Source organism: Nothoprocta perdicaria, unplaced genomic scaffold, assembly GCF_003342845.1.
Source record: "Nothoprocta perdicaria isolate Ctin4 unplaced genomic scaffold, notPer1 scaffold_177, whole genome shotgun sequence".
In the NCBI taxonomy this organism is placed as follows: Eukaryota; Metazoa; Chordata; class Aves; order Tinamiformes; family Tinamidae; genus Nothoprocta; species Nothoprocta perdicaria.
Genome location: NW_020454949.1, coordinates 218267 through 232319, shown reverse-complemented (window position 1 = coordinate 232319; position 14053 = coordinate 218267). Strand labels below are relative to the sequence as shown.

The 14053-nt window shown below is 46.0% G+C and overlaps 2 protein-coding genes across 2 annotated transcripts in view; both read left to right on the top strand.

The window, feature by feature from the left end:
- Positions 1-251: 251 nt before the first annotated feature.
- PIGX (phosphatidylinositol glycan anchor biosynthesis class X) lies at positions 252-4870 on the top strand. The gene is made up of 6 exons (XM_026036364.1): positions 252-300; positions 644-707; positions 1028-1169; positions 2443-2656; positions 3723-3823; positions 4439-4870. The coding sequence occupies exons 1-6, from the start codon at positions 252-254 to the stop codon at positions 4598-4600; spliced, it is 732 nt and encodes a 243-aa protein (XP_025892149.1). The 3' UTR covers positions 4601-4870.
- Positions 4871-6507: 1637 nt separating this feature from the next.
- Positions 6508-14053, top strand: part of PAK2 (p21 (RAC1) activated kinase 2) — a 29872-nt gene continuing 22326 nt past the window's right edge. Inside the window, exon 1 of the mRNA XM_026036418.1 lies at positions 6508-6548. The gene's annotated coding sequence lies outside the window, so the exon portion shown is untranslated. The remainder of the gene's footprint in view (positions 6549-14053) is intronic.

Genomic DNA, 14053 nt, shown 5'->3' with positions numbered 1-14053 from the left:
SATTCCGGAGGGCTGTGCCTCTCGGGAGCCGTTCTCAGGGACAGCACAGCCGTTAAGATGAAGGGCGGGGAGACTTTTTTGGCACAGATCGCACTGGCGCCGCAAACTGAGGGGAAGTGGGAGGAGGGAGAGCAGGCGTTCGCTATGGCATGTCCTCAACGGGCGCGGGCTCCCCACTCGGGTGGAGGCCCCCAGCGAGGAGCGCCTGAGGGAGAGGGCGGGCGGCTGCGATGGCGGCGCTGCGGGTCGCGATGGCGGCTGCGATGGCGGCGCTGCTGCTGTGCCCGGCCGGCGGCCTGTGTGAGTGCGGGGTCATTTGGAGGCTCATTGGGCGGGTTGTCGTTCCCGCTCGCCCGGCGCGCCTTGTGGGCGCTTGCTGGGGCCGTGGGGGAGATCAGAGCCGCAGCGAAGGCGCCGCTGCGTGGGYTGCGAAGGCCTCGAGGTCTCGCCAGGTGCTGCGCGGGGCCGGGAGGCAGCGGCCTTGCCCTGGGGTCTGTGCGAGCTGCTCTTGGCTAGAGCCCAGCCCAGTTTGGGCTTCCTTTCAAGTGCTGGGTGATCAAAGCAGACTGCCTGTGTGTAAATAAATAAGAAATAGTGTAAACAAAACTGAAGTCAGTAAATAAAGTGARTAAAAATGTTTTAGGTGCGCAGGCTGTGTGTCGGGATGCGGTGGTCACCCAACAGCTTCTGCAGGAGGGATTTCACAGGTAAGCTGCTGCGCCGGGGCACTGTCAGAATAGTCTGTGTTTTGATTCAGTGGGTGAAGAAGCTGCTTTAGGTTCCCTGTATGGTTGTATCACCTCAGTGAGTCCTATCAGCAGGGATATTGTGAGTTCTGTAGAAGAGCAGGATTGTTGTCCTGGCTAGAGACCCAAATTCTGGGTATATATCGTGTAGTAAAAATACACAAGAATACATCAAATTGCTGTGCACTTGGAGCATGTCTTTTTTGGGAGGGGAAGAGAAAGTTTGGTGACATGCTTGGAAATGCAGCTGTGACCATTTTGCTGCCTTTGTTTGTTTTAAGGGACCTTTTGCTGCAGGTGGAGCTTGGTGTAACCAAGGAGGATCTGGGGGGATGCACAGTGGCAGCTCGGACTCGCCTTCCACCAGGAATCTACGTGGATCCCTACGAGCTGGCGTCGCTGCAGCGCCACAACCTCACAAAGGTAACGAGCCCCCAAAGTTGAGATGAGTTGGGAAAGGAGGTGCTGCCGAGTGTCAGACTGTTGGCTTTTCCTCGTGTCTTTGAGCCTTGTCAGCCCTCCTCGATGTAGGGAATATTTTATGTCACTTATCTGYTTGGTCTCTTTATCGAGACACTACAGCAAGTTGCAAAGTCTTTCAARGAGCAAAGCAATGACTTCACTGATGCAGTTTGAATAGTTTCTATTTCATCACAGCTTTCTCTGTTGCTTTCCAGTATTTACATTCAAATTTGGGGAAGAGAGAAGGGCCAAGGGACTCTCATTTAGTTCTTAAAGTGCGTGAATACAAAGGTGCTTGACAACTTCCAGTGCTGATGCTTGTGTGTATCATTCCACCCTTATTAGTGGCCTGCTGGCATTGTAAACACTCCAGTTTTAAGGATAATTCCTTGGATGGGGAATTGAAAAATTTTAGAGCAGCTCAAGGACAGAACTTAGGATCTGATGCTCTTGACATGGATCCAGGCCTGGTGTTTGAAATGAGGACGATGAGGAAGGTAGTTCTGAGAATTTTGTTGTAATAATTTGTTATTTATAATTAGACAGGCATTTTCCAGCATCTAGCTACATTCTGTGGAGTGTTGTCTGAGTTTTGTAGTCACAAATAAGTTTGGGAGACTCTCTGATGCACTGTTATGGGCAGTAGCTTTTTCTGAATTTGAGACAAATAGATATGTGCCCTGGCAAGTCTTGATATTATTATAATTCTAGAATAATATGGAACCAGAGAAAGAAATTCTGGAAAAGATACTAATTCATTCACATTAGAAATGTTGCCTGTTTTAAACCCACATGTCTCAGGGAACGCTTTTTCCTGGTGCTCCAGAGAAGGGGTTGGGAATAAGGAAAAGCAGACAATTTGAGCAAGTGGAAGAGAAGTATTTTATTTTATTTTATTTTATTTTATTTTATTTTATTTTATTTTATTTTATTTTATTTTATTTTATTTTATTTTATTTTATTTTATTTTTTTAAGAACTGAGCTGGGATCCTTTGCCAGGAAAACTACCGTGCAATTCAAGTGCCAAAACAGTATGGAGAGATTTAGGTTGAACTCTGAACTCCACGATGGACTACCCAAATTGCCAGTCCTCAGTTCTCCCTCTTTAAATCAGGTCTAGACAGTGCTTCCTACCTCCTGCTATTTTGCTATTTAAGAAACAATCATAAAACTGTGTTTTTTCCCCCGTGTTGGTTTTGGGGCACCCATGTCCATGTGTTTCTCTGCTCGCAGGCGCTAGTAATTCCCGATGCTGTTGATGTGGAGGCACCTGAGTACTTGGCTGCGGAGCTGCTTGTTCTTCTGTACRTGAACCCCGACCCGCGGTGCTCCCATTGCTTTACAGCCACTTTGCCAGTGCATGGACGGTACCACCGGCCAGCAGAAAACAMCAGTGCAGTCCTGGTTGCTCTGAAGAGTCCAGAAATACTGATTTGCTGCTGTGACAGTGAGCTTCTCCTTGCACTTACTCTGGGGGAAGAGGGGAATAATTGTGGGATCTGGGTCTGCTTTGAACTGGAACTCATACCAGTCGCATGAAAACAGCAGGAAGATGGGGGCTTTAATAAAAGGCCCATCGTCTTTCGCTTTGCATTTGCTGTATTAGGATGTATATTGTATATTAGGATGAATGCTGCTGCTGCCTGACCAAAAGCAGATWAATTAWTAATTWAATTATTAACAGGCATACAGGATTTTTTTGTAACCCTCTCCTCTTGTGTTTGTATAGGGAAAAATGTAGAAAACTGCCTTTCAGAAGGGTGTAATGATTGGAGTCTCAGACTTGTGTGAAACGTGAATCTATTATTCACTGAAAAGTAATACTTTAAGTTAGGCAACCAACAAAATGCCCCCTTTTTGCTACAAATGGTGTTTCCTTTTATGAAATTCTTCTCTAGCTGCCAAATGTTTTAATTCAAACGTTCYGATGCAACTCAGATTCTTGAGCATTATTTGAGCAATTATTTTCTGGGAAAAGGGAGAGAGGGATGCCTGGTTAATAACAAAGTGTTATGAACCATTAAGTTTTTCTGTGTCATATGTGAGCCCAAAACCTACTTGTTACTAATGTAAGAATGTTTAAAGTCAGTGAGGCAAGTCCTCACCTGTGACAGCGGGCTGCCAACCAGCAGAAACAAGAATGTCATTTTTCTGTCCTGCAGAAAGAGAAATTGTAGCTTCATGGCTGAGTTTGGGGAGGTTTCCTGACCAGTGATGAATCCTTTACTTTATTAAGGACAAAGGGGCCTTAATATCACATGAATTCTTGCGTGGACTCCTGATATCTGGGGAACAAGAGAGGTAGAAAATTCCTTGAAAAAACTTTCAGCATTACTTTGAACATGGAGCTTATTTGGTACATTTTGTTCACTACCTGTTATTTCACCTTTTGATTTTTAGTGAGTTGCTGCTGTCAAGCTGTTGAAGGAAAGATACCCCATTTGGAGAAGTCTTGCAGGCCAYGTGGCTTCGTCTCAACTGAATTTTTGATGACACGTTCCTGTCTTCTGTAGATCACCTGTCAACTGAGTGTTGGAAACCTTCTGAGGTGGAAGCTACCTGTTTGGGGAGAAGCAGCTACCCCTGTCAGTGGTACAGCGTAAAGCATAAACCCGTGAGTCCTGATTTCTGCTAAAAATCCTTGGTTCTCATTTACCARTTATGGCTTCTTTCTGATGAGCGTGTTCTGGAGCATGGGAACTAATCAGTAGAAAGCTCCTTGTGAGATCCTTCCTTATGAAGGCTGTTTTCTTCTGATGCCTTCTTCTAGGAGGCATCATTCTGACATGTCTGTAATCATTTTCTGTGTTCTACCCCTTGATGGTAGGGTTGTTGTTTGTTTGTTTGTGTTTTTATTTTGTTTTCTTTAATAGTTTTGTGGGAATATGAGGATGCAGTTGACACTGGTTGATTCAAGAAGGGCCTTGGCAGTACAGGTGCTTCAGACAAATAACAAAGTGGAAAAGRTGGAAAAGTGTTATCTGATTGAAAAAGGTGGATAAACCCCCAAATTCTTAAGAAATTGTATCTAAAAAGGCCAATTCTGATGATCTGGTTGTTATTTGATTGGCAAAGTGTCTAAGAAACATGAAGCTTCTTTATTCTGAGTTCTAAGACAGGTAACATTGAATCTTAAGCGTGGTCAACAATCACCTTTGAAGTGTGAAAGAGTTGCAGTCGAAAATAAATAGCTTGTTAAATACATGTTTTAACTTGTTTTCCTTTGTAGGCAAATGAGGAATTCATGCAGATTCCAGTGGGGCACAGACAACATGCATTTTTGGTGTGTGTCCTGACCCTTCTGGCCACGGTCCTCTGTTCCAGCATGATCCTTACAGCCGCCTGCAGATACGGACACTTCTCTCTGGAGATTTGCTCAGAACAGAAGTAGAAAAGTATGGAGTGATGGAGCCAAAGGCAGGAAAACTAAGAATATTGGTTGCATCTGTATCCTAAAGGAATCCTACTCTAATGTTATTTATATTTTGGCAGTGTGTGTGGGTTCTGTAATGGATTATGGTTCTGTCAGCCTATTTTTTTTTTTTATGTTTGTATTACTTGAATTTAAATGAACCAACTGAGGCACTGATTATTAAGGATATGAGGAACATTATAGAGTCATTAAAGTTTCTGAATTTTAAGCTTGTTTACACAGTTCAGCTTGGTTATCTGTGAGCTTGTGAGGAGACAATTCTGTGCTTGCTTGCTTGGGACAGTTCAAGACCTGCTTCCCTTCCCCTGCATTTTCCACTATTTTTATTTTTATTTTTATTTTTATTTTTATTTTTATTTTTATTTTTATTTTTATTTTTATTTTTATTTTTAATGCAAAAGCAGAGGTTTCCTGACTTGTTCAAATCTGACTGAATGAAGGCTTGGAAAATTTGAGGTTAAAAAAAAAAAAAAAGGCACTCTGTTTCTAAATGTGGACAAACAGTCCTTAGAAGACAAGGGCTGGTAAAGAGATCCTAAGTAGAGGCAAATATTTAGAAGACTTGCAGTTGGTCATGGGAGCGCTTGATAAATACAAGGAAATGGAGAGGAAATTACTTCACTAATGGAAAAACTGAGTGGCTCGGGATTGACAGGGTAGCTTGTTGTCAGTAGGTGGCGTTGTGAGCTCAAAATAATTGCAAAAAAAACCCCAGATTTTATTCCTTATAAACTCGGAATTATTAAAAGCAGGTGATTTTTGTGTTGGGGGAGGTGAAAGAAATTCCATGCTTTCAAATTCTGCCTTCCTTCCGAGGCCTTTCCGTGCAGCCCAGGCATCTGCTGGGCAGCCCCGGCTTTTCCTTGTGGTGCAGCTCGCGCCTCGGCACGTCCGGGACGTCCCGTCCTTGCCCGCTCCGGTTGTGCGGTGCCGGGAGGCCCGTCTCRTGACTCGGCGCGGCGCAGGTTGGCGGCCGCCCTCACACTGGCCCCTTGTTCTGCCCGCTCGCCGCTGGCGCCGGGCCGCGTGACGCCGCCGCGTCTGCCCGGGAACAGGCGCGGAGGCACCCGGTGACGGAGCGAGCCGTGACACGGCGGGGCTGGGAAGCAGCAGCGTAACCCTGGGGGCTGAGCGGGAGGCGTTTTTGTTCTTATTCCCCCCAAACTGAGGTGGTTCTTGTGCTCCCTCAAACACAAGGCGGGTAATGCAGAACGCATCACTACCCGCCTCTGGCAGGTCTTTTGCTTCCAAAAGCTCGCTTATTTATTTATTTATTTAKTTAGTTATTTATTCTTTCTCTCCTCGGTGGTGGATAATATCATTTGAAAGGCCTTGGATTGAAATCCTTGATTTGAAAGGGAATTTGAAGCACTTGGGTGAAACAAGTGGCTTGAGGGACAAGTCCAGGCAAGGAAATTGCAATTTTGCTTGTGATGAGTGAAAGAGGACTATGGCAAAATAAGACGAGGGGCTGTTTTAGGGATGTGCACGTGTGCTCTCTGAGGGTTTTTGGGGATGTGGTGTTTTCTTGGCTCTGGCAAATATCGGGGATACCGCCTTGGAAGCCGGTGCAGGGCAGGGAGAGGGAGGGGGTGAGAGCGGGTGGCGCTGGGGCCGCCCAGACTACATCTCCCATGGTGCCCCGCGCGCGCCTCGCCGACGCTCCGGCTTCCGGCGGCGCCGCGCTGCGCGCCGGGAGTTGTAGTCTTCTCTCGGCGGCGCCCCGCCTCCTGCCCGCCCTCGCGGGCTGTGGCCGCGCGCGGCGGTTCCGCTTCCCCCTCCGGCTCCTGCCGCCGCCGCCGCCTCGGTGGGTCCCGCCGCCATCGCAGGAGGCGCCGTGAGGTGGCCGCGGCCCGCCCGCTCCCCCCCGGCCCTGCCCCGCGCCGTCTCCGCAGGCGGCCGCCCGGTGAGTGCCCGCGGCCTGGCCCGCGCCCACCTGCCGCCGCCGCCGCCTCTTCCGCCCTTTGTGGCGCCCTGCGCCGCCGCTTCCCCCCCGCCGGCCGCGCCGGGCTCCGCGGCGCCGCCCGAGCGAGGCGGAAGGGCCGCCCGGGGCCGCCGCGGCCTCGAGGCCTCGTCCGCCCGCGCCGCCCCCCGCGCCTCGCCGCCCCGAGCTGGGCGGAACCGAGGGCCGCCCGGAGCCGCCGCTCCCTCCATCCCGGCCCGGCCCGGCGCCTCGGCCTGCTSCCGGGGCCCGCCACGGAGCCCCGTGGCCCAGCGGAGCCCGTGACCCGGTACCGCCCGGTACCGGCCGCCTCCTCCCTCGGCTCTGCCGTTGGGTCCCGCGCGCCAGGATCGGCGCCGAAGCAGGTGGAAAAACACCCGCCCGTATCCAAACCTCCTGTCCCGCTTTCCGCCTCCCCGGCAGGCCCAGGAGTCGGTTCTTTTGGGGCCARTCGCACCAAAACGAGAGCAGCAGAAACACGCCGAGGTCACGGGGTCCCCTCGGGCCCGCGCGGGACGATGCCCGGCAGTGCCCCAAACGGGGCTGTTTTTCCCCAAACACCTGCTGCTGTTTCCTTCCTGGAGCGCATGGGGGGGATGCTTTGTCTCCATATGGCGGATCTTACCTAAAAAGTGTTAAAAAAACACCTTTAAAACACACATATATGTTCATTAAGTGAATCTTTCATTTGTGTTGAGGAGGCTACGCTACTAAATCCGCTTTACTTCCTAAATAACCTCAGGATAAATGTTTAAGGGCTTTGATGCTGCTAATTTCATTCCTCAGGTAATTGGAAAAGCTGTAGGAACCTGAATATAGGCCTGTATCTTGCTAATAGCAGCTGCCTCTGAATTCTGTTTTTTTTTTTCTTTTTTTCCCCACCTTTTATGTATTTTTCCATATATATTTTTCATACAGCCTTCCCTAAGGACCCCTAGTGCACCTCGATATTTAGAATTAGGGTGCCTTGAGGATGCTGTGCTGTGAGATTACTCCATGTTTGCATTTTAATACAGGTGGGAAGAAATCCTGAGTGTTTTGACCCGAGAATATCGGAGCACCGGGTGAGCTCGCTCGGTGGGGACCGGGTGTTCCAGGCGACCAGAGCTCCGTGGCTGGTTCTGTGCAAGCCTTGTGCTCCCCGAGCSTCCTGAGGTCCTCAAGTGCCATTTCATGTCAAGTCACGCTTTGATGTGGAAAATAATGTGCATTTAAGTGTTTGTTTTYTGGCTGGTGTGGTGCACGGTGCCTGCCGTTGAAATGCTGGTGTTGGCCCCGGTTCTGTATCTGGCTTGCATTTTTTGTGTAAATTGTTGTGTTTTCCCAACTAGGAGTTGTCAGGCTTTGAAATGTCCCACCTGGTGAGAGAGGGAGAAGGTTCCAGTCTCAGAATCACGTCCGGAGAGTCCTGTCCCGTGCCAGCTTGTTTGCACTGTGCTCCTCCTCCTCAGCTTGGCTGCTCTAGGGAGGAAGGGCAGGCCCTCTCTGCAGGCCGGTGTTATCCCGGTTCCCCTTCTCCGTGCAGCTGCAGGGCTGCCTTTCCACAAAGGAGCCGTGTCCACGTTACTGCTGCTCTCCGTAAGCTTGTGGGCAAGCCTAAACATTGGCAAGAGCTTCCTTTGTGATGCCTCGGTTGAAATTTCAGCTGGTGGGTAGCATTTTTGGACTTGCTTTTGGAGAAGCAGTAGCCATTGGCGATTAGATTTACTCAAGAGCATCTCTAGATCCTCACCTTTGAGGAAGACAAAACATCCCTGCCACAACCACAGAGACAGGTATTGAAGGGATTATRCTTTCCTATGGCCAATTTCCATCATCCCTCCTGTCAGATTTAACTATTCTTTAGGCCTGGATTAGTTCCCGTGTGGAAAGTTGCAGCGTAACGTGAGGCAGAACAGGTGCCTGACRCGATGGGAATCCACTTGAAGACTCTTTCCAGTGCAGCTTCTGCTTTTCTGTGAAGTTTTTGGCTTCCTGTTTAGGTGCTGGGTGTTTGACTCATCATGTGCCTGCAAGACCTTACAGCTGGCAGCGCTCGTGGGCTTTCCCTCCCATCACAGCTTCAAATGAATGAAATTGGTATTTTAGCTGCTAGTGAGGGGGTTATTTTGGAATAAACCTTCACAGCGGTGAAGCCTTTTCCCCTTGGAAAGGTCTCTGATAGACTGGGAAACTAGAAGAACTTTCCACAGTRTCTTAAGCTTCGTCTACTCCAGGGTCAGGCAAGATCTAGCTGGGCAGTTTCTTGTGAACATAGCGTGTTGGAAAGGGTTGAATTTGAAGCATTTTTCCCTTGCTTATTATTATTTTCTTAAGGGAGTTGGAAATATGCTTTGCCACTGTTTTTAAGTGAGTAATTTTTAAAATTTCAGAATATTGCCTGAAAGGAGGAGAAGATAAAATATGTAAAGCATGTGGCAGTGTGGTGGGATGGAGACTTTGTCCAACCAAACAAAGTAGGAGGTGACAGGGCACTAGTAGCTCCTAGCTAGCACCTTGGAAAACTTTTCTGCCCTCCTTTCTAGGCTTATTTTTGAGGGGTTTATATATGTAGTATAATGATGAGCTTTTTATTTTTGAGAATCAATGCTGCAAGTATCTGCAGATTTCTTTTTTCCTGGTTGGTTGATGCAAATGGAGAAWAAAAATGTGGAGCTGTTCAGTTAGTTTGGATGCATGCTATGCAGGCAGCTCTCAGCATTTGATTTTTTGGTTTGGGTGTCTTTTTCTTTCTTTTTTTTTTTAGTGATTATTTCATTTTAAGACAAGTTACCTTGGAGAGGAATCATTCTCCTTCCTGGCTTCTTCTGCATCCTCTAGAAAGTCTCTCTTTTTTTGTGGCAGGAGAAGCAAATTAACTCATCTTTGGTAAATTTTACTAGAGTATTACTCAGGTGGACTAAGTTAAAACACCTGCCAAAACTATATGGTAGTACATCCACAGCAATATTAGTAGAGCTCAAACACCCAAAGTAATAACATTTTAGTTGCTTTAAGAGAAAATTAGGAGCAAAAAAGGGGGAAGAATAAACTTTAAGTATGGAGGATAAGTGAAAATACCACAGCAAAATGGCTTTAAAATAGTATATGGTTTAATTCATGCTCTTGATGGTTGTAGTTTTCTGGAATAGCAAAAGGTGCATTAACTTTTTTAACGTGTTTTAAATCTTTTTGTTCATTCCCTYGTTGCTTCAAAGAGATGGTTGTCGGATGTGCTGCTGATATTGGGGTTCATCCTGGTACACGTTCCCATGGTGTCTTCTGCTGTTTCGGTGGCTGTTGCCCTCACCTCAGTGTTGGAAACCTCTGGAAATTACTCTCCAGGCTGTTCTTGTGGTGATAGACCTGTGTTGAGGTTGATGTTTTATGGACTTTCTCTTCGTTTCCAAGTTTAATAGAGAGCTGCAGCTCTACATAACTCTCTTTAAATAGCTTGCTGAGATTCTCTGCCTTTTTTTTTTTTTTTTTTTCTTAGCAGAATTGAAAGGGCCTGAGAGAATTTTCTCTTAGTTGAGAAGCTCTTAGAAAATAGATCACTTCTAGGGGCATTTTATTATGGATGTATTTGTTTAAATTGTTACCATAACTTTTTGAAGATGGCTTCAGGTCTCTTCTTGGGCGCTCTCTGTCGTTATGACTTTAACTTTTCCCTCACCCACTTTATRGGGTTATTTGTACCATTTCACTGAAACGTTATCGTTCTCCTCTTAAGAATTTGATTCGTTTTATATTAAACTTCAATATAGTTATGACATATGGAGCTGCTCAATTTTTAACTTCTCCGAGTGCTGTCTAGGGATGAAAATAGGGTCTCCACCAATAACATGTGGTCCAAAGCTTGTCTCTCTCTCTCTCTCTCTCTCTCTCTCTCTCTCTCTCTCTCTCTCTCTCTCTCTCTCTCTCTCTCTCTCGCTATGTTATTTTTAAGTTCTTTTTAAGACAGGCTGTTTTCGAGAAAGAATAACCGATTTGTTATCTCTTTGCCATGTTACAGGTCATTTAAAACATTCTTGTTTGTGTGTTCTCCTTCTACTCTGTTTTGTAGGCCTGGTCAAAGGTCTTCTCTTGGCCAACCCCTTCCAACTCTTGACTTGCTCAAGTGTCCTGTAACGACGACGACCCTTTTCTAGCTTTGTGTCTCAAGCAAAAGGAATTAATTTCAGTTTTATATTCCCTTTCTTCCCCCCACTGAAAAGAAGCCAAAAAACCCTTAAAATCCTCATGACCTTGTGCAGTGGTTCTGTAGGTTCCTCGCCTGGATACTGCAGTCCTTAACTGCGATTAACGGATATATTAACAGACATTAACATAGACATTTTAATAGGATTAAAAAGCAAACAAGGAAACAGTTTGGACTAATGTGTTTAACGGCAGCAATTATTGTGGCTTAACATCTTATATATATTCTTAGGCAAGGTGACATATGGGCACCCAAAGCAACTTGTTATCAGCAGTACATAAAATTGGATGCAGTATTTCCTCTCCCATTTTGAAATAAGCTTCTTTTGTCTTGGTTTCTAATATACTGCTCCTGTGCTAATTTCTTTCAAGGTCTTTCAAATCTTCCTAAATTCTCTGTTCTGTTTAAGTGTTGTTTTAACACAATGGCCTACTTTGGTATTTCCCCTGCTTGGCAAAGTGTTGGTTACCCTTCTCTAATTTTCCTTGTGCTCGTGTGTGTAAAATTGGTAGAAGTTCTCTTCATTTTGCTTCATTTTGTTTCACTTCTAAAGGGGAAAAAAAATCTACAAAACACTTATTTCCAGCATTCATCTTATTGGATAGAAACTGTTGAAAGTGACATTCTTGATGTGCACCAGTCTTTTTCTTTTTGAATCCCAGAAAGACATAGAAGAACATTTGTCTGAATACCTGGGATTTATTGCATTAAATCGTGGAGTCCTACATGTGCCTGTGTCTTTAAAAGTAATTTTAGATTAGAAAATAGTTATTTTAAAATAACAAAGTGAGGCCTGGRGTGTGAATACTACAGAGCGATTTACCGAGCTGGTTGGTTTAACCCACTTTTTCATATTTTTGTGTGTTATATTTTGTGTGTTATATTGTACTGTTGATGAACGTAGGTCTGTGACGTGTCTGACATTTTCTGTGCATGAAGAACTTTAAAATCCTCCTTGGTTGGAGGTGTGATGCTGCAGGTGGTGCTTGCAGCACCCTTGATGCTTGAGGGCGTTGGGARGGAATGGCCATGGTGTTGTGCCAGTGACTGTGGGGTCATTGTGTAATGTCTGTGTGCTCCTTCTGTGGGCTCCACCTCTGCTGCTGGAGTCCAACACGATGGGAAGAAGACAGTAATGGTAGACACTCATCCGTGCCGTTTGTAACCTCAAATACTGAGCCAAAATTTGCTTTCCCAGCCAGTGGCAAGTGAATTTTCCTAGTGCAGATATGGGAAGGAACTTGTGGCTTTGAAGCCATCACTGCGGCCATGAGTGGTGCTGCAAACAGGCTCTAGTTTTCCTTTTCCTGTAAGAAATGGTATGTAATTTGCAGTCTTTTTATTTATTTATTTAGTTTTTTTTTTTAATCTGAATGTTTCTTCTCTTTCTGGTGAATCCCAGGCAGATGGGCAATCTGTGTCTTTGCTGAAGGTCTTGCTGTTATCTGGAAATRATTGGAAAGGTTGAAAAAGGACTTTGTTTCCTAAGGTTTTCTTGTGGGGGTTGCTCCACATCACCTGAAGAGGCTGCTGTTTTTGGACACGTGTGGTGCACAGTGCCTTAAAACTGCTCTAAATGGTATTAGGAATCTAAAAAGGCACCAAGCTGAGAGATAAGTAGTGCACAGTGCAGTGCCTTTTACTCAAATGACTTTTGCTCTGGGATGCCTGATCTCTCACAGCTTCTAAATGCTAGGTTTAATTAAGGAAGAAGCTYGAGGATGAGGTAAAGGCTTGAATTCTCTCGCCAACTTTCCCTACTCTGCTCCTTCCTCGCTTTCSTTTGATCCTAGCAAACCCCAGCCCAGGCAAGGGAGTTCACGAGTACTCTCTCCGTTCCTGAACGTGAGTAAGCACCGAGCCCTCGGCTCACCGATCCCATGGGATGTGGATGCTCCAGGCTGCCCTTTCCTCGTTCAGCTCTTGGAAAGCTGCTAGGGCAGGGGTGAGTAATTTCCTTGCTGAGGGCTGAGTAGCARGTGAACCCTTTGAGTTCACTTACTGTCATGTAAGCTCGCCTCATCGTTATGCAGCGTTGCCTAATAAATTATTTCCCTCTTCTACTGAGAATCTTGAAAAATGAGGAGGGAAAATAGTCCTTACCAAGGGATGTGCTTGCTGCTGTTTGGGTTAAGCAGGACGTTCAGGCTTTGAGGAGTCCATSTGCCAGCCTGGTGGGCTGCCAGAGGCTTCAAAGTGTCATCTATTTTCCTTATTAATAATTAAAACAAATTTGTTCTTGATGATTCCCGTACGGAGAAGTGAAAATGCCTCAGTGATGAGCACTGAGGAGTGAAGCAGTGATAGGCCAAGTACCTTCGCTTGTCAGCTGCCTTCTCTTGAAAACACAGAAGTGATGCCTCCTACTGATAGCTCAGTAGAGTATTGGGATCCGTTTTCCTGTCTAATATGCAGTTTAACAGGCTGCTCGTTTCTAGCACAAGGCTCACACGTCTGCTGAGCACCTGAAGAAAGGAAATGACCAAAGTACTTTGCAACCTCAAGCCTTTTGGCTGCGGAGTTGGAGAAGATCTTTCCTGAAAAGACCTACCAGCATCTTACAACCTGATCAGATGGAGTAGGACATTCGTTTATTTTGTGTGATTTGGTCCACAGCAAACATGTCTCRTTACGGTTTTGGAGACTCTTCCTTGGTGCAAAAGCTTGAAGTTGGCTTCCTGTTCTTTTCTGTTCTGCTTTGTACCTTATTTCTTCTGCCTTGGCCTTTTTCATGTTCTTTTTAATTGCCGCCTTCACTTGGCAATTGTCTGCCAAGTGTGTTTTTTATGTGTTGTGTTTTCTGTTTCTGGGTGAGCAAAAATCATAAGGAGTTTGGGGGATCTGAAAAATAAGATTTAGTTWAGTTTAGTCCGATTTGGCATAATCCTGAGGTTCTCCTGTGCCATCTGTAGGGTAAGAACACGTGGTGTCCCTGTTACGTGTGGCAGCAAAGGCACGAGAGCAGGAAAAAGCCTCTTCRCCAATTTCATAGTTGCATTTTAAGTTCTTGACAACACTTGGGGTTGTTAATTTTGCCAAAAAGCCCCTTTATCCGCTCCTGTAGTGAGCAGGATTGGCGAATCAGTGTCCTTGCATGTACCTTTCTGAAAAGTTAAGATTTGAGATGCTCGGGTTTCTTTATCTGTTGGTTTTGGTACATTTTCTCAGCGATGATTTGAAGGGTGATCTTGCACTTGCAAGTTAGGGAGGTACGGGCTAAGTGAGAATGTGATAGATTGGTCTGTTTTCCTCCTGCTTTCCCATAACAGGAAGCTGAGCAAAAGTAGCT